Below are 20,219 nucleotides of genomic sequence, written 5' to 3' on the forward strand. Positions count from 1 at the left end.
AGTTTTTATTTTCATTTCACTCCGAAATTATTAAATACCTCTTAACTGATTTCCCTCAGGGTTCTGAATAGGAAATGTTGTTATGCACTAAATCCCTCGATAAGGGGTAGTCTATTTCGAATATGTCTAGATTTCCACGTTGTGCAGTCCATCAAGTGGGTTTTACACTAAACTGTTAGTGTCAGACATGCCCATAGGCCTCTGGTTGAAGTCCAGCTCAGCAATTATATTCATATTTCTTAGAATGATTAATTAAAACTTGCCATTGCATGAAAATACTTCATGTTCTTGTTGCTATAACTACAACGGCATGAAACACAGTATCTGAATGATATAAGCAATGTTAGCTTTTTACTAAATCAAATTAAACCAAATTAATCTAACTATTGACACACACTGAATTGTTTGTGAGTTGTTCCTTTTCACATGAACTCGGGTGCCCCATTTATTTCATCCATTTATTCATTGTTTCACTTAGATTTTTCCACTTTTACTAATCTATTATAAACTAGATAAACTATTAACTGTTACTGTATAAAAATATGAATCCTGTTTTCTTGAATTGAGCAGCTCCAAAGTCACAAACCCCCAAGAAACTACACTAACTGTGCGGATTTAGAATCCTGTTACAACCACAGTGCACTGACTTATCAAAGTTATTTATTACATGAATAAAACTCTTACAAAAACACAGAGGCATAACGTCAGGAAATATATACAGAAAACCATACATGAATATTATTTAAAAGAAATTAAACCACATGAGGCCATCACGCGGTGAAACCACCACGTCCCAGATGTCCATCATTTTCAAAGATTTTATTTGGATTTAGACTTGAAATGGTGATGAAATAAATACAGAAGCGTGATTGAGGCAAGCATTGATGGTAAACATGTAGTTTGGGGGGGTTTTTTCTGTCAAATTTCAAAAATAAAGTTGACAAATGGAGCTGTGTATTTTCAATGTAAGGAAAATGGATTAATTTTCATTCCTTTTCTCACGTGTTCACAGTTCATTCGTGATCTCACACAACAAATCAACACGTGGGACATTTACAATCATAGACAAACATTAGAAAGAGCTAAGAAATGTGTTTTCATATTTATGCTTCATTTTCACGTCTTCTGTTGATATTGGAAACATCACTGGTGCACGATATAACCTCAGTGTAAATAAATACCAAGGCTTCTTAGTGGCTGCAGCAAAAAAAAAAAAAGGAGTGAGAAGTTTCTATCTACAAATATTTAAAGTGTTCTTATAAAGAAAATAACAATTGGGTCGAAGTTGGGTTGGTTGGGAAGAGTCAACCCTCAATTTCTACTGGAGAAGTCACTCGGCCACATAAAAGCTTTGTTTGTTTTCTCAGAGTTTTCGTCTTTTTTTCCGAGCGAACTCGTGCGCAGAAATGAGGCCAGACGGGGAAAATCACATCGTACTGGAAAGCACTGCTGTTGGAAGAAACCATCCTTTTTTTGGAGAAATATCAACAGCGACACCAAAGTGGTTGCTGAAGTTGTGATTCATAAAACGAGGCTTTCCAGGCTAGAAACATGATGATCCGAGCGCATTTGTTTACAATAGAACATGGAGGGAAGCTTTCTTTTGCAAGGAGAAGGGGACAAATCTGACTTCTGTCCAAATAACAAATTAACAGTGGTTTTTGAAAATAAAGAAGAACGCATGCAGCACATGTATTCTGTTTCCTGCCACTTGTAGACCATTGTATTGTATTTGGACGTCAACGTGGAGTCCTGACCATGATTCATGTAAATGGTGATGTAACAGATACATTGAGATCCTTTCATGCAGTTGGATCCTTTGAAAAATCAAACGGCGACATAAACTGGGGTAAAGTGTCATTAGAATACATTTGGTTTTATGTAAAAAAACAAAACACAGAATAATAAGTGTCCAACAAGGTGATGAAACTGTCAGTGGCAGTGTGTTGATGTCAAAGAGTGCCTCCCTTGTCATTTCAGTCAGAGTTCTTCACTCGAGTCTGTGACTGTCCCACGTCTGTGGCTGAAACGTGGTCAGACCACAGAGACGCCCTGCGCGGGACAGGTGAGGCCTGTTACCACATCGGGCCTCTCGATGCGGACCAGCGCCGAACACAGCAGCCCCAGAGTGGAGCCTTCTTTCTGGGCCCAGTTAGAGAGGAGCGTGTGAGCGGGGGCCTCTCCGCGCCCAAACAGGTCCAGCTGTTCTGGCTCATAGCCCAGTGCTGCGCCCAGCTGCCTCCACCCCCGACCCCCTCCCTCCTGCAGGAGGCGCTCCACTTCTTCCTGTCTGTTGGGGGGCAGATTGACGTACGAACGAGTGTCCTGCTTGCTTTCAATCTTAGCTCCTGCTGAAACAAAAAGAAAATTAGTTTTATCAAACAAAACTAACCAGATGGAATCTGAGCACTAATAATAAGCATCATAATCATAATTATTATTTTATTTATTAATAATAAAACATTATTTTAAGAAATACCAAGTTCCACAAGTAATGGATGTAAAACTGGAAAGTTTCCCTGTCATTTCTCTTGTGGGAAACTTTGGGAACTGAAAGAAGCCCCATGGCGTTTTCTTGTAAACAAACAAAAATGTATGTTTACATCCATTGTTTCTTGCCAAAACCCACTGAGTCTATCCCACAGGCCTAACAAACATGATGAATGCATTTTCTCCTTTATAAATAAACTACAGCGCCAAATTTTTAAGTATTTCGAAACCTGCTTCATTTACAATCGCGTTCGCTAGCTAGTTACTGTCAATCAGTGGGAATAGCCTGAAACTGGACGAATTTGCATAAGAAGCAAGACAATCCATTCATGGTGACACTGCTCAGTAGCATTACTAGTGGTCAAATACATCACGGGGTTCCTTTAAAACAGTAGAGTTCTCTCTGTGCCATTAAATGAAATTTACCTTTTCTGATATAATCTCCTATAACAATACCCAAAAGTCAATAGAAGTAATATAAATAAGGTCTTGAAAAAAATCCTGAAACTTCAGTTAAAACTCTGAATTGCCTTTAATCCTCTTTTCTGTCTTTTAACAGTTACTAACACAGTCATGCATTTCAGCACGCAGAGTTAATAAAGCATGAGGAGTTTTCATAACCTTGTTAAAAATACTTTCTGAGATCTCAAAAACCTTAATTTGATTTAGATTGAAAGAGCCTTTGTGTAACACACCTTTGCTGAGCTGGTTGTCCTGTAGGCTGTGAGAGTCCAGAAACACCCCGCTGTCACTTTGGAGCTTTTCTCCCTCTGGAGAGGATCCCAGCTCAGCTGCACGGGCCTTAGAGAGAGCCTTCTTCTGTTTACACGATCTCCAGCTGAGGAGACCACAGGAGAACAGTGTCAGTTACGCTATTTGTCTTCCCAGGGCCAATCTTAAAATCATTATTACATCCATTTAAGGGCTAGCACCCAACCCCGGTGAGTACTCACCATTTATAAGCCACATAAATGAGCAGTCCCAGCACCACGGCAGCCAGAACAGACACATAAGCCAGAATGTTGTTGCTGCTACCCTCATCCCGTGGAGTAAACTTAGGTGTTCCAGGAGAAGGACTGGCCTCCTGTCCCTCTGTCACATCCTCTTCTGGAGCTTCCCGGGTCCCATCAGCCTCAGCAGGCCGGGATAAAATGTGCAGCTTCTTATCTATTAAGAATAAAGAAGAGAGATTATTGCATGTGCACAAATGCACATCGGAAACACACTTGTGCGGCGTAAATTAGTGCCAGAAATAAGTTGACGGAGGCCCGTCTGCTCGAGGTAATGATAGCCTCAGTCAAAACGGTCCCCTGTGGTTTTGAAACCGTTCATTGCCCCCGTTTCCAGCCTCGTCTTCCCTCCTGCGGTCGGCCTATTTTGGGATCAAACACTACAAGGTACAGTACTGATCTCCCAGGGTTCAAAGGGTCATGACATGTGCACCGAGAGCGTGTGCATATGACCTTACTCCTGGAGAGTGAATGTAGCCGTTTGGGGGAAGGCGGTCGAGTTGTCAGGGTCAGCAGCCTCCCTGGTGCTTCAGGTTCTCGGGGTCAGTAACCTACAGACCCGTCAAGCTCCTACCAATTGGACTACGGCACATAAGTGCACTCTTTTTTTTTTTTCTCGCCGCTCATGTTTCCAGGCTTAAAGTGTTACAGAGTGTTCGGATGAGGTGTGGATGCAGGTGCTAACCACATGTCCTCGTGGGCTCACAGGCACTCCCACTCCCTGCCCCCCGCCCCCCCTCCCCTTGAGCTCATTCTTTTATCTTTTTATCTTTCACTTTTACTGCCTTGTCCTCCTTTAGATCTTTAAACGCTGGCGGCGGCGCTATTCTATATTTTTCCCGTTGACGGCAAATCCCATTAAAACTCCGGGATCATCAGTCTTCCAATGCTCTCTGATTTACTTGCCCTCTCTGTGGCACTCAACCCCAGAACATTAGAAATATGTCACATGGAATGTTTACGGCTAAAAGTTAAGCATTTAATGTTTTATTACCTTCACCAAGGAGGTTATGTTTTCACCCCTGTCCGTTTGTTTATAAGTAAGATTACACAAATCTACAGGACAGTTTACCACAAAACTTGGTGGAAGGATGTGGAATGGGTCAAGAAAGAAACCATGAAATGTTGGTGTGGATCTGGATCTGGGAGCAATTACAGGATGTTTTTCAACAAATCTGGCATGTTTTGGGGACTTATCTATGACTGTGTGCAATTTGGTGATCTAGTGAATTTAAACGTGGTTTCATAAGAAGACTGAGGGGCCTTGGGGTCGGTTTGCACTCAACTGATTGTTATCTTTAAAGAGTGGGGTTAGGGTTAGGGTTAACCCTAACCCTGAAAACGCAAAGCACTATTTTAATTTAAATAATATATTTGTACTTTCTTTTTTCAAACTTTATTTCCAAAAGTTTGATTAAATTATGTATTTGTACTGTATGTAGGACTGTGTGGCGTGCCCTTGTGCATCATGATAAAGGAGCATGTCACCCAGAACAGTGGTAATACTTGGTAGCATCTACATTTTCTCACTTGCACCCCCCTTCACAACTCACCCATGCAGAGTGTGTCAGAGTTGGGCATACAGGATCGGATCTCCACCTCGCTGTCAGAGCACTGGGTGCAGGCCTGGCAGGATTTGGTGCTCATGTGCTCCTCAGAATACATCCCCTGGCCACACATCTGGCACACGATGTCTCCCTGAAGGCCACACTGCCGGACGGCGCCCTCGCCACGGGTGCATTTGGAGCAAGGCGCGCACAGGCCGTGCTCTCTCCAAAAGAAGAAGCCGTTGTCACATTCACATTGCGTGTCCTCGACGGCAGAGCAAGAGGCAGCCATCGGGACGCTGCGTGGACACTTGCTGCAGGGAAGGCAGGGGCCGAGGCCTTCGGAGGAGGAAAATGTTCCTGGGAAACGAATTACAGAATGAGCGCAAGTCTCTCAGCAGACATAGTGCTGAGTACATTTTTCCAGCCGCTTTGGACAGATGACAGCGATAACGAAAGGGCAGGTGAAACACATAGATATTGTTGCTGTAACATTAGATCATAATTGCTTACCTTTTGGGCACGGTGCGCACTTGGTATCCTCTTTCCCACATTGTGCCTCCGCTCCGAAGCCAGCGGGACACAGACTGCAGCACTGCCCCGACTCAGTAAACTGGTTACTGGCACAGGCATCTCCCAGACTGACCTGCAGTAAATAAATGACATTGTGAGAAATGTGTTTTATTTCAAGGAACAAAAGACATACTATCATGTGTTCTGGATCCTCGCTCTTTCCACAGCAGTTGCATGATTGATATTCAACTTTTCAGGCAGCAGTGAACAAAAAAAGACAACAAGAGAGGAGGTTTTTCTGGCTCACACCATGTGTGGGAAGGAGATCGCACACATCCCACTCCTGTGCAAATAAAGACGCAGGGAACCGGGTGAACTGTTTTTTTAAGAATCTTTCTATCTGCCTCAGTTTTCACCCTTTAAAGTGCTCCTAGTGCTTATCTGCAAGTGGGTAATGGAGAGCCCAGCTTGAGTTGCGACATGAGGGATAGATCAGACATTCCTAACGGCTTGTGCAGCGGGGCTGGTGCCTGACAGGAGTGGCTGGCTTTAATCAGATAGCTTTAGACCAGTGGAAAGAATAAGACAAAAACGGGGTGAAGGAAAACACACAGAAAAGGAGGAAGGAAGAAGTAAAGAAGAGCTTCCGCCCTCCCACTCATTCCGAGTCAGTGTGAATGGGGCTATGTAACTGTGTGTCTGTGTGTGTGTGTGAATACGGCGTATATGTGTTTACTTCGCGACAACAGAAAAGAAAAGGGGGGAGGGGGGGGGGTATATAAAGGAGACAGTTCCAGCCCCAGGCGAGGGTGTCAGTTAACCAAGGCTGCCCAGCATGTGAGTGTCTGTTTGGGTGAGAGGGGGAGGGGGGGGGGGGCCTTTGAAGTCGCCAAGCCCCGCAGGTGTGTCTATGAAGGTCAGTATTTCATGAAACCCCAACCCCCCCCCCCCCTTCTCCAGGCTCTGAACAACGGCATCTTAAACATGCACACATTTGAGGGAGATTGGCCCTTTCTGCCCCGGGGGCTGACAAGAGCAAACAGATGTCCTAACAACTAACCTCCTGCAAAGGGGAGAAGTAACAGCTAAACAACCCACTGATGTCTCAGAATCAGCCAAGAAACACAGTGAACCTGTAGAGACTCCAATGAAAAGCCCCCCAGAAACACACTTCCACACACACACACACACACACACACACACACACACACACACACACACACACACACACACACACACACACACACACACACACACACACACACACACACACACACACACACACACACACACACACACACACACACACACACACACACACACACACACACACACACACACACACACACACACACACACACACACACACACACACACACACACAGACAGAGAGAGAGAGAGAGAGACAGTGCCATGGTCCCAGTCGTGAAACACTGAAATGTTCCATGCTGATACGACGGGGGAAAGAGCTTTGAAACGTGGCTCGCTTCGTTCCAAAAACAACACCCAGTTTTACTGCGACGCTCCGAGTCAGAGAGCAGCCTGATGATATCTGAACGCCTGCCACAGAGCCCAGATCAGAAGGTATTAGCGTTTGTCTGGGGTGGCAGGCAGGAAGCGGCAGGATGTTTGGAGTTGGCAGACTGGGACCGAGCCCGGACCATTACAACCTGGAGCAGAGAGGCATTGTGGTAACTCGGATCTGCCAACACCAGCTCAGCTCTCAATCTTTACTGAGATAAATATTTGGCGACAGCGGCTCTGCTTTATTTTCACCTCCACCTTGGACTACAGTGGATTTACTGGTGCAGCTGTGTGTAAGCCTCTGCAGCTCAGAGCGGGAGCTGCCGATGGTTTGGCACTTTACCCGCTGCCCAGCGTAAAGTGAAATATTTAGTCAGTGCCCACTGGAGAACGAGAGGGAACAGGGATCTAGTCAGTGGGGGAATGACTGAGGCCTTATCTGCTGTATACATTGAAATAGCACGTTGTATATGGTTGCCACTATGTGTTTATCAGCATGATGGATATTTATTCAAATATTTAGATTTATCTTTAATCAAAACTGAGTGATAGTGAGACATAAACCCTTTTTCATTTCATACAACGGAAACAGTATTAACTCAGCCTTGCTTAACAAATTCCCTCAGGTTGGAATTAACATTGAACTTAACAATACACTCTTTTTCTATCTGTGCATGTTACTTATACATCTTGTAAGTGTGATCCTGTTTATACTGTACACATTCTGTTTACTGTCTATATATTACAGTGACATTATATAATTGATTACTTATGTAATACTATTATTACTATTGCTTCTTACTAATGTTTCTTATTTTTAAAATCCCCCTTATTGCTGTAATATGGCACATTTCCCCGTGGTGGGACAGATAAAGTTTATCTGATTTTATCTGATCTGATCTGATCTGATCTTATCTGATCTGATTTTATCTTACGTATGTGTATTTTAAAGAAAGGTAGCTGGCAATGTGTTTAAGTATCTACATGTTTCCACATGTTTTTTGCAAGAGCAACACTTAATATTAGATCACTGACATTGCTTTGTTTTTCAGTTTTTTAACACCAGAAGGTAAAATCTACAAATTTGACTTTATCAATTTAACACCCATGGCCCCTAAAATAAAAATACATTATTACTTTGTTTAGTATCATTTTGATTACTGTGAGGCCTTTTGTATTACATTTGATGGGGGTGCCTATGATCTGACACTTTTAATTTTCCAGCTAAGATTAATTATCTGCACAAACTCCAGATAGCATTCAGTTGCATCAGACCTCTGTCGCCTCGGGGGCATAAAGTCTGAAGAGAAGGAGGCTGCAGTTGCCTTTTTTTCCCATTTAGGTAAAGAAGCTGCAATCTGAAGAGATTCCCCAGTGGGAACAGACAGACCACCGAGGAGCACTGCTTTCAATGGGGCTCTCAACTCCACGGCTGCCGGAGTCACTCAGTCATCGCGGATCTCACACAGACACAGACACACACTCATGCACACACACACACACACACACACACACACACACACACACACACACACACACACACACACACACACACACACACACACACACACACACACACACACACACACACACACACACACACACACACACACACACACACACACACACACACACATTTCAGCCTCCTCCGTGCCTGAAACATTTCCTGTGCCCTTCTGAAGTGAGACCACATTTGAGGCGCCTTGGCCGGAGTTTCCACAGTTAATCTAATCTGCGTGAAAATAAAAACGCACAAAAGGAAGCTCTCTCTCCCTGTGTCTCTGTGACGACACCGACCCATGAGTCTTCACAATGTGACTGGGACAGCAGCAGACAGGGGCCATTCAGCAGACAAGGCCCGAGATGAGGGGAAAGTTGCGTGAATTGCATCTGCACTGATCACTGTCATTAGGACACAGGGAGGATAAGAGACAAATCAAAGGCCCTGTGTTTCTCTCTTTCAAGCAGAAAGCTCAACCAACACTATAATCCTGAATCCTAAATCATCCACAAACAGCGACTTCTTTAAAGCTACCGATGTTTAACAGTAACTAAAGAGCTGAGATTTCAAAATGACTCTTAAATCGGCCCTCTAAAGTAAAGAAAGCTGCTTAACTGCTGTATGGAAATTCAAATGACTGTGGTAACAAACTAAACCATTGCCTCGCCACTGTCACCCCCAACCCCCTTCACACACACACACACACCACAAACTGGGAGAAAATGATGATAATTGCTTTGCTCCGGATATCCAGACCCCAGCAACACTGCGAGCTATAAGGCCACTTTTTCACATGGAGCTGCCGTATAAGCAACTAATGTGGCCACTCTTGAGGCAATACGACCCTTAGGAGCATATTAAACAGTAGAGAACCATTAGCAGAGTGCTCAGATACTGTAACACTCAGTCTACGTCTGCTCTAAATCCTCTAGAGAGTAATGAGGGGAACCATTTGACAGCAGAAATGAACTTTTCTGAGGGAAAAGGGAACATTTGCTGCTGAAAATCAGATAAGAAACAGCATGTTGGGTTTCCCATGCATATCTTTTTGTCCAAGTAGGCCTACTTTGATCTAACAAAAGTGCTTTGAGAGTGATGAGCGTGTCCGGACAGGTCTACAAGCCCAGTGGGATTTTTGAGGTGGATGAGTGTCGAATTATTGTCTGCAACTGTGAAGTCAGGGGCTTTCTTCTCCACTGATCCTGTCCTAATGATACGCTATCAAACACCAGAAGTATCACTTCTCCGTAATGAAATACTTAATTTATCACACTGGACTGGTTGCTTAATGGTAAATTGTGCGCTCCTCTGTGTTTTAGTTCTTGTCTTGATGTTCCAAGATGTCTGGCTCATTCTGGCTGTGGCGGCTGCTGAATGGAAGTATGTCATGTGAGTGGGGTGGGGGGTGGGGGGGGGGGGGGGGGGTGCAAATGAACACTGACTTCACAGTTTGAGTTGTAAACACAAAACAAAGAATCTCCACATATTTTCCCAGGATGTTTTATGGCCACAGAGGTCTACAGGAGCCTGGGTGGAGGAGGTTAGTTAGGCCACAGTCCAGAATGTAAGGTTGAGAGACAAAAGCAAAGTAAGGAACTGTCCCGTATCACTTTTGTTTAGTAATCAGAGACAGAACAAGGAACACAGAATGAGACCCGAAGCAGACATCTTTCCCCTGATGGATATAAACTGGCAACATATTCGCCAGCAGGAACAGAGGGGCACGACACTGATCAAATATGGCTCTGTGGTGAGAAAAACACACCTCCTGGGATCTCTAAACGTTTGGAAAGTTGAAAACAAGTGTGGTGTTGTGACGATGAGAGGTTATAAAGGCGTTAGAGGGATAAAAGGTGCACGTTTAACTGAATCAGCAAATATCTGTAGCTTACTTTGAACAGCAGAAGCGCGCACACAGCAAAGAGTCTCATGTCCTCGGTCTCCAAAAAAACCCCCCCTCCTGGACAGATCGGTGCGTCTCAGAACTACTTTTTCCCTCTTCAGTCGACAGTCCTCAGAGAAAAACTGCGCAAAAACAAGGTATGATCCAAACTTCAGTCGTTTCTCCAAGTCAAACCGCGAGCACAAGCTTCTCACGTTAGTTACGCACGCTGGAGAGTCGGGTCATTTTTACGCACGGGAGTGCGCGTTGTAAAATGCAGGCTTTGTAATCCCTCGATTCCTCCAGTGATCACACACGTTCGCTTCTTTCCGCTCGGTCCCTGCTGCTGCTGCTGCGGCTGCTGAGGTTTTAACACAAGGTTTCTTGTGTGTGAGCTCTCGGGATGAACGCGCTGCCTCCTCTCCCGCAGCTTCACATCAGATGAGACAGGAAAAGCTCCCGCGAGCTCTCCTGCCCCTTTTCTCCTCCTCCTCCTCCTCCTCGACCTCCTCCTCCCATCTTCTCAGCTTTCAATGCGGCCGGGCGATTGGCTGCATCGCTGCCAGAGGGAGACAACAATGTAATGGAAGGCGAAGGACTCATGTGTTTGTGGTTTGTAGTCAAGTGATTGACAAGTCTTCACCAATCTGATGGAAACTAATGTTGTGTTTTATGAGGAGTAAAAGTTTGCAGACGAGGCAGATTTAATGAAAATCTAAAAAAAGTAGATTTAGTGCACACATGAAACATGTTACTGAGCCAAATCATATGGAGAGCTTCAGTGTTAAAAAATGTAATATATAATATACTGTATATGATAATATGTTATAGACGTCATATGAACAAATTGACAACATATCACAACTGGGCTACATTCACTTCAGTACTATCGAGTACAAATCTGAGGAACTTGCATTTTACTGAAGGGATCTCATCCAACTTTATGCACCTTTTCATTAACTCACTACATTTATTTTGAAAACATATATTTACCAGTTACTCAACAAAATAACACACTACTAATGTTTAGTAAATATGCTGCACTGTCATGGTAAATAAAATAAGCTGTTATTGCTTCAACACAACCGACTGCAACAATGAAACACTATAAGCACATGAATGCTACAGTAATAATAATTATGCATTGATATATAAGGATATACTGACGCCCTTTACTTGTATGTTTTGAATATGGAGTTTATTGTTAATCGGGTATTTTTGACTGTGGTAATGCTTCTTTTATTTATGCCGCAATTGAAATAAATTAAATAGTAATAAAATAAATCCTTTTGATTTATTGTGATTTATTTATTCTTCCTGTTTCTTTTCATTTGTTTTTTTTTATTTATAGGGTTTTAAATTTGTATAGGCTTTTGATTTATATCTATTTAGTTCCCTTTTATCTGTTTACTTAATACTTGACATTTGTAGTATGGCATGATGGTTACTGGCAGGGGCTCTGCTTTTATACTACTGCCATACTTTACACTATTTTACTTCAGAGAGGAATAAATAAAGAATCAGATTATTGTGTATTTTTTTAAGACTGATTTTCACAGCAATATACAAGAAGTTTAAATTAGCCTAAATCTTTACTAACTTTAAATAAATATGTATACAAATATGCTTAAATTGGTAATTGTCATACTTTAACTTTTGACCCTATCACTAAGTACAATTTGATGCCACTACACGGATAACTTGAATGCACAATTTCTACACTGTGGTGTTGCTTCTTTAAAGTCAAAAGATGTGATCTGTTGTTTTAACACCACAGTTAGTGGGACTTTAACTTTTCCTGTCGGAGGAACCACGTGTGATCAGGAACATTTCAGATAATATATTTTTTTTTTCTAGTTCAATACAAATGATTATGGGATGCACCTTCAACTCCAGTTTTTATTCTCAGAACATGTATTATAAATGAATAGTGGGTAGAAAAAAAAAACATGGATCCTGGTATAAAACCTTATTAAGTGTAAGTCTGTGACATGACACCAGTTTACAACCCTAATACATTGAGCTGTGATCAGTTGTTATCAGAAACAAAAGAGAGCATGTGATCCCAACAAGATGCTCTGAAGAAGGAGAACAAGAAGCACGTTTGATCTCAGCAATTCAAAAGATTAGAAAACCAACGCAGGCTAAATGACACACCTTGTAAATTCTAGTGAATGCATGGCAGGGGGGCCGGGAGACTTCAGAGGCAAACAAATGGAGAGATCTCTCAGACACAATACTACTTACACTTCAAAGCCTGCAGGGAGATGAGAGGAGACGGAGAGAATATTCCTGCTCTGATAAAACTTCAAGGTGTAATTCAGACATATACACACAAACAAAACGTCTCCTCGATTTGAATATGTGTGAAATCCACATCACACTTTTTTTTTAATTGTTTATTTCATTTAGATTTTAATGTGTTTAAGTTTTAAATTTGATGTTTCCTTCACTGCACTGCAAAATCAATATATATTTTGTTTATTTCCTGTCTCTTGCAAATACCTTTGCTGAAGACTTTTTAAGGATCAAAATAAATGCAAATCTGCCTCAGTCTGATACTCTCATCTGTAAGACTCTTGAAGAGAGTTACATTTTTTTGCAGGAAAAACATCATAATAAAGATATGACCGTTTTTTAAAACCTTTTAAATACTTCAAAACAGTTTAGTAAAAAATAAATAAACATAAGTTTATCAGAAATAAACAGCTCCCGTTACTTCTTTATTCTTTCCTTGTCTACATCATCTCGCTGCACAAGCCCAGATTCTTTAATCATAGGGGCCAAGTTTCTTCTGTGGTCACACATGGGTGGGAATGATAAGGCAGCTATGAAAAAGCAAAACAAAACCACGATCTTGTCTTTCGGGGGCTGAGGAGAAATGGTGCGGAGAGTGGGGGAGGAGAGGGGAAGGTGGAGGCTGTTGACAGAGGCCTGTTCGAGGGTTGTTGCGGTTCCTGGCAGGAACCACTTCAACAACGTCAAAATTGCAGCATTTCACGACAGCCGTCCCCTCGGCCTGCCCTCAGGTCTGCAGAGGTCAGAGCTGGGAGATCCTGCCAATAACCAGGAGTGAGGCGTCAACCCCTCCCACCATTGTCAGAGGGCCCACATCAGAGCCACTGCGTCCCTCTTCGCCCTCCTACTCCACTTCCCTCACTCACTGTTCTGTGGTTTTCTATTTGACCGGGGGTCTGCAGGTCAGTTTTATCACCCCACTCCCCACCCCTCTGAATTGTACCCCTGGAGGTGTTTATGGGCCGGCCCGACAGGATGTTCGGCCCACCAGGAGATCAAAGTCTCCTCGAGTAAATGTGCCATTGCTGGCTGTGACCTTTTCAACTCTAATAGGGTTAACATCACAGGCGCATGTAAGGCTGGGATTACAGTAGAGGAGCTGGATGATCGTCGTTGTGGCGGCGGATCAGTTTCCTTCCTGCTGTGGTTCACACACACAAGAATCAGAGCTCGTTTTTTCAGTAATGGCCGGTCATAATAGGGTGGATGTGAGAGCGCGGGTTCAGGGAAAAGAGCATTCCTGAATATAAGTCTGCAGTCATGATACAGCCATATTAGGGCAGTTTAACTAATAATTTTACAAACTGATGAGGCTTAGAGGGAAAACAAGGACAAAGAGATGATCAAACTCCCGCGGCAATGATTAAGTTACAAGGAACACAGGCAAATACTATTTTCAGCTTCGTCCGAGAACAGAAACGCTAAATAATAGTGGAGAACAGTATCAAGTCCAAATTCAAGGCAGTGCTGTTAAGGCTTTTTACACAATCAATATATTTATGGGCACAGTTGAACAACAAATGTCATCAAATACATTATAAACAGCACGATGTAAAACCCCTTTCTGATAGTGATGTGACTCTGATGACTGTAAAGACCCAACCCGACCGCAAAACTGATTCAGTGTTACTGCATAGTTACGTGAGAAAAAATTACATTCATAACATTAAGAGAAAACCAGTGCAATGTTATATAAACCGTTATCAGTGTGCACAACAGCAAACTGGATGATTCCACAGCTGCATATGCAAACAACCCTTTATATTCAGTAGTCTTAGTTGAATAATCTGATTAAAATGTGATTTTCTGTACAGTCTCTGTGACAACCTCTCAAATATAGCTTCTTTTTTTCCCCCTCGCTTACACTTGAGCATCACTTGCAAAGACATGGTAATTTGTATGTGTGCTCCATGTTGTGGGAATTGTATTCTCCCAAATAGTTTCCTTTGTCTCACTCCTGTCATGACACGGCATAACAACCACTCTGTTCCAACCACAGTAAAAGACGCTGGCAGGAAGTGAATTCCTCTGAAGCTGGCTCACAGACTCTCCGCTCACGTGTTTCGCAGTCATCTTGTCTTCAGAAGTTTGCAGCGCTTGCAGAGACACTATTCACTTCCAGCTGTCCATTAGTTTACTGAGTTCATGAACATCTCATCCACGTCGGAGTCAAGGCCGAGTACTGAGGTGTGTTTTGGGTTTAGAAATCTGAAATATCTGTATGAAATAAGCGTTTGGCTTTCAGTGTTTATACATGGCTCAAGCTTTAAAAAGGCACTTTTCAGATCAAATCAAACAGGGACAGAGTCGTGTGTACCAGACTTCCACGCTGTTGTGTGTGTGTGTGTGAGGCCAAAGTCGGCTCTCCTCTTTCAGTTTCATTGCATCCAAGCTCAACAATCAGGATTTTTAAAAAAAAGAGAAGATATTTAACATACATAAACCATTAAAGCAGTTATTGCTTTAATTGTAACAGTTGTACATTGCTCAGAGCCTCAGGAATGCAGTTATACACTGTGTAGCTGTGGTGCACTTCTGGTGTAAAGCCTCAGCTAGTCTTGACGTCAACCGCTAAAAATGATAACACAGCAAAGGCTCACTTGTGATCACTTGTCCTCCCCCCCACCCCCCCCCCCCCACATGTGTCTCTCTCTTGTGGTGCCCACCGGTATTGCAATGTGGAGATCTCGAGCAACGTCTGCAGTGGATTTTCAAGTTTTCGAGGAGTTTTTACGAAGGCGCCATTGCCAAAGACGGTCAGCAGCCCGGAGATGGCGGCTGTGCCTCTGACAGGAAAACGAGCCACGAACATGAAGTTCACAGCATTTTTCTGTCTGTGTGTCTGAGGCCGAGTGTGCATCAGTGAGTCATTTCCTTGAAATACGACTCAGTGTAAATAGTCTGACAATCCGCAAACACAGAGCTCTTAGCTCTCCATTAAACAAGGCCACTCTTTGGAATGATGCTGATTAAAAACACTACACAACTGGAAAAGAGATACGCAATAAAATATCAAATCATTGCAGAATTTAAAAAGTGCTCAGTGTATAGTGGCTCTCTCAGAGAGATCAGTGGCTGAGGAGGACAGCTGCCCAGCTTGTAAAGGAAGAAAGGCCTTGTTGAGTCTGGTGGCTGTATCAGCGGTGCGGAGTCCACAGAGGTCCTCCACCATTGCTCATCTCATTTCCCAGCGTTCTCAGTGGGATTGTATTCAGTTTCACCTGACGACACCTGAGAGATGCGGCGAGTGGAGCCCCACAGGCGACGGGAGAATTGTCCCGAGCGAACCTGAGACGAGGAGGGGAAATATGTTAATCTTCACTTCGGGGCTAAAACAGAGATGTTACACTAAAGACGCTCAATTATCATTTGAAAAAAACTGGTTTTCAACTCGTATTTAGCATATGATTACCACCAACCCCCCTTCTCTCACACACACACACACACACACACACACACACACACACACACACACACACACACACACACACACACACACACACACACACACACACACACACACACACACACACACACACACACACACACACACACACACACACACACACACACACACACACACACACACACACCCCTCTCCTGCATGTCCTGGTTCTCACCTCCTCTGGCTTCCCTGCCCCCACCACAATCAACTTTCCATCCTCCAGTCCCACAAGGATGTGGCTGCACTCCTTTGTCACGGACACACTCCTCACAGGAACCTTCAATGCCAGGGGCGTCACCGGAGCGTCCAGACTGTCAAACAAAGAGGAGACCGAGTTGAGCTTTTTATTCGTATTTTCAACACAAGATTCCAACACAAATGTTTTCAACAAATGAAGCAAATTCCTTCAAAACGTCAAACCGAGCTCTCAGTGTCTTTACCTGTATAAGTCCAGTATGTGGAGGCTGCCCTGCATGGTGCCCAGGATGACGTATTCGGACACCAGGTGCAGAGCAGTCACCTGCTCCTCCATGTTGAGGGAGGCCAGCAGACAGCCATTTACAGAGTAAACATGAATGGAGTACTTGCCCTGTGGAACCAAGTAAATTGCAGATGATGGCATAAGCAGGCTGAGGAACTTGTTTTTAGTATCAGTGTGTTTGTGTTTGAACTGTACTGTAGAGTTTGTGTATGCATGTACCTTCTTGTGGGAGTTTTCCTCTGGCGTCGTCTGCACCACAATGTGACCTTCACTGCCGACCTGGAGCTCAGAGATTTGGGCGGGCACACAGCTGCTACTGGGGGGTCGCAGTGTTCGCAGGAACTGGCCTCGTCGGACAGTGTGCACGATTACAGTCCCGTCCTGATTCACAGTAAACAGAGAGCGAGGGTCAGTTTTGATTCGGATCAATTGCGAACCCTGATTTGGTTCACCACAACAAATCAGGGTTCTTCAAATCAAATCAAAACCACTTAGAGAGGGAATCAGTATAAATCCAATGAAAGATCCCGTAACTACAGTTTGAATGACAGATTGTATGTTCCCTGCATCTTCTCCGATTTAATACCAGTAAGGATGGAAAATAAAAGCTCCACATTAGCGTCAGCCCGAACTGTGGTTTTGCCTTTGTTCATTTTGTTAATTACACATTCCAGGTATGAACAACTGCTGGCTGTGAGATGCCGACATCTGTCTCCTCATACCAATAAACTCCGTGTTTTGTGGTTGTTTCCTGTAGCTGGTTCACATTACATTCTCACTTCTAATGAGCCACATCACATTTTGCTCAGTGTTATTTTCCAGGTTATTCAGGTTGACCACCATTTGTAATGCCCGCACAAACATAAGTTGTTTTCATACATAAACGTCCAGAAAATTGGATGCAGATATTTTACGGAGTTTGGACGCAAATCCCAACAACAGGAAAACGTCCAGAACATTGGGGCGAGGGGGTCTGATGTGTCTGATGTGAGCATGCAGGAGGCCCGTCATGACGTATAAAACGCACTGTGGAAATCACATGTTTTTGTTTACAGCACATCGACCCTAATCGACCAGATGCTCTCGAATCTCGTTGTCTTGTCAAGTTGACTTCTTATGTTGTATATGGCACTTCTTTTTCATCCTGGGATATTTATATTCTTTTTGTATTTTCTAGTTTCGCTTCTGTTGCGTGCTAGAAATGGCATCAACACGCCCATTAGGTCACTGTGAATTATCCTGACATGGGCTCACTCTGATATTTTCTAGAGATTTGATTAGGGGTGGCAGGAAAAGCTCCTCCAAAAATGTCTGGAGCAACTGACTCGAGACTTGACTTTTCACATAAGTGGGTTATTATTATTTTGGAAGCAAGCGTCAACGTGTCACACTGATATACAAACATCCATCAAACTCAGCAAATGTTGTCTGTCCGGTGAGTGCTTTTTGAGTGTAACATGTCTGACCTTTGACCCTGAGACAGCCATGTCCACTTCAGTGCTGATGGCCACACAGGTGACCTCCTGGTCGTGTCCGCAGAGAACCTGCACAGGCCGAGGAGACAAGCCGCTGGAGAAACCACCCTGAAGGATAAGAGGAGGAGAAGAATCCGTACGTGAATTCCTAACTTTATTATTATTCCGCACATGCGTACACACAGGGACACGTGCCGAGGTTTACCTGCTGCAGGACCTGCCACACGATACAGGAGGTGTCTCTTGAACCAGAGATGAGGTAGATGCCACAGAGGTCGAGAGCCAAGCAAGTCACTACGTCTTTGTGGAAGAAACAAAAAACATACAAATTTATAGACGAACCTGAAACAAAGTTTGTGCATTTTAATTTAGAGAGATACAAAATAAGAGCTCACCGACGTGCCGGCAGATCCTGCCCACCAGCTTGCCCTTGCCCAGTTGGGTGACGCGGAGACTACAGTCCCAGTGTCCTCCGCTGAACAGCAGGCGTCCATCGTTGGACACCACCAGCACCTGGGCGCTGATCTCCACCCCGGGAGAGAAAGGTCCACTCAGGAAACGCTGCGTCCTGCACCACAGGGTGACAGCAGAAAGAAGAAATCAAAGAGAGTTAGAAAGTAGAGGCGGGAGCGAGATGTGGCCTAAATGTGGAGGAGATTTATAATCAGCACATTAAACTGTCGCAACATTGGCAAATTACAACCTTTGTGAATCCCCAGTGTTCACATGCTTTGCATCCTGGTTTATTATCTGTTTATGTGAGCCACGTCGGCCTCAGCATAAAACAAGATCCTTTCAAGCTAATTTCAGTTAATTAAACAGGCTTTGAAGCTTCACAGAAAGGAAAAAAAGACAGTTCAGACAGATGTTGTGTTTCCAGCCAACTGTCAGGCAGATTTACACATCTTTGAAAATGCTGTAAAAGTTGAGTGGGTTCTTAACTCCAAAGGTTTAAAAAAAAAAAAAAAAGTACAGAGCAACAAAAAATCTTAGGAGGCTGTGGCAGACAGGAAATTCAGGACTATTTTTATTATGTGATTTTTAATGTTAAATAATTTGCTCTCTCAGGACACTCACTTGGGGTTAGTCATCGTTGGGTCCTTAGTGAAGGTGAAGTAGTTGACAATGTTTTTGTCGTATGGCAGCCAGCTGTGTGTTCCTATCAACCCGTTTGAACTCACAGTCACCTGGAGAGAAATTATGACATTTTATGAAAATGAAAAACCTGTAATATAAAAAATATGATTGTTTTAAGCTTTAAATTTGTTCCATCTGAAAGTGACCGTACCAGTATGTCTGAGCCCTGAATGATGAAGGAACGATTCTGGTTCTTTGGTACCACTGCCTGCACCAGAGGCAGCCCATCACACACCACCTGCAGCACACACAAACACACACATGTTAATGCATAGATACAACATGATGTGATTTCTTTTTTCAGGAGATAATAATGAGATCATGACAGAACTCACCTCCACAAAGGGTCTGAGTTTCTTGAGCTCCTCAAAGATATTTGGGGGCATGGTGTCCAGGCGGGCCTGCCGCCTAGCTGCGTTCTCAGCCGATATCCGAGTAGGATGAGGCTCCTGGGTGGAAACAGGAACATGGTATCACACTGCTGCTGACTTTTTAAACAAAACATCCCATAATGTAGAGAACTGGGTCTTAAGAAATAGCTGTGCGTTAGAGTGGGAGTGGTACCTTCAGGAGCTGACAGGGTGTTTGACCAAAGTTGCTGATGATGCCTTCCAGGGCCTTTCGCTCATTCTCGTTGGCTATTGCATCCAAATCCACTGCACCTGCAGAGAGGAAGAAACAAGGAAGAGTGAGTTTCTATGGGACACGAGGAGAAGAAGAAGAAACGACTTTTCCACTAAGAACTCCTGCCTTACCTTCGTAGGTGCAGTAGTAGAAGACATTGAGTGCGTTCACTGCCTCTTCACCTCTCTGCTTGTAACCAAAGATCAGGTCAATCCACTCGTGGAGGTGATTGGACACGTGCTCACATTCCTGGGGTCAAACACACAAGACGCTCTCTTATTAACACATGTTT

General features: G+C 43.6%; 2 protein-coding genes across 7 annotated transcripts in view; both read right to left on the reverse strand.

The window, feature by feature from the left end:
• Positions 1-647: 647 nt before the first annotated feature.
• Positions 648-10,951, reverse strand: nradd (neurotrophin receptor associated death domain). Of its 2 annotated transcripts, none has more exons than XM_034611820.1 (6): positions 10,478-10,951; positions 5,561-5,693; positions 5,054-5,407; positions 3,444-3,657; positions 3,186-3,328; positions 648-2,351 (listed from the first exon to the last, which is right to left on the reverse strand). In XM_034611820.1, the coding sequence occupies exons 1-6, from the start codon at positions 10,514-10,516 to the stop codon at positions 2,035-2,037; spliced, it is 1,200 nt and encodes a 399-aa protein (XP_034467711.1). In that variant the 5' UTR covers positions 10,517-10,951; the 3' UTR covers positions 648-2,034. The 2 variants fall into 2 exon arrangements, with proteins under 2 accessions (XP_034467711.1, XP_034467712.1); XM_034611821.1 differs by having other exon boundaries at positions 648-2,348; positions 10,478-10,950.
• Positions 10,952-14,620: 3,669 nt separating this feature from the next.
• nbeal2 (neurobeachin-like 2) overlaps positions 14,621-20,219 on the reverse strand; it is a 35,791-nt gene continuing 30,192 nt past the window's right edge. For all 5 annotated transcript variants that reach the window (XM_034611305.1, XM_034611306.1, XM_034611303.1 and 2 more), the window contains 12 exons: positions 20,059-20,176; positions 19,868-19,965; positions 19,639-19,752; positions 19,455-19,541; positions 19,244-19,353; positions 18,562-18,734; positions 18,372-18,466; positions 18,158-18,274; positions 16,911-17,072; positions 16,651-16,799; positions 16,386-16,521; positions 14,621-16,053 (listed from right to left, as the gene is read on the reverse strand). In XM_034611305.1, the coding sequence (XP_034467196.1) occupies positions 15,946-16,053; positions 16,386-16,521; positions 16,651-16,799; positions 16,911-17,072; positions 18,158-18,274; positions 18,372-18,466; positions 18,562-18,734; positions 19,244-19,353; positions 19,455-19,541; positions 19,639-19,752; positions 19,868-19,965; positions 20,059-20,176 (1,467 nt within the window). In that variant the 3' untranslated portion in view covers positions 14,621-15,945. The remainder of the gene's footprint in view (positions 16,054-16,385; positions 16,522-16,650; positions 16,800-16,910; positions 17,073-18,157; positions 18,275-18,371; positions 18,467-18,561; positions 18,735-19,243; positions 19,354-19,454; positions 19,542-19,638; positions 19,753-19,867; positions 19,966-20,058; positions 20,177-20,219) is intronic.

The sequence above is a fragment of the Hippoglossus hippoglossus genome, chromosome 16, assembly GCF_009819705.1.
Source record: "Hippoglossus hippoglossus isolate fHipHip1 chromosome 16, fHipHip1.pri, whole genome shotgun sequence".
NCBI lineage: Eukaryota > Metazoa > Chordata > Actinopteri > Pleuronectiformes > Pleuronectidae > Hippoglossus > Hippoglossus hippoglossus.

What these genes read in the sequence shown, in the direction of transcription:
- nradd (XM_034611820.1), bottom strand. Translation starts at nt 10,516, where the DNA reads ATGAGACTCTTTGCTGTGTGCGCGCTTCTGCTGTTCAAA. An exon ending in GCGCGCTTCTGCTGTTCAAA is followed by an intron (nt 5,694 to 10,477) that starts GTAAGCTACAGA and finishes TATTTACTGCAG; the next exon opens with GTCAGTCTGGGAGATGCCTG. An exon ending in CTCTGACACACTCTGCATGG is followed by an intron (nt 3,658 to 5,053) that starts GTGAGTTGTGAA and finishes TATTCTTAATAG; the next exon opens with ATAAGAAGCTGCACATTTTA.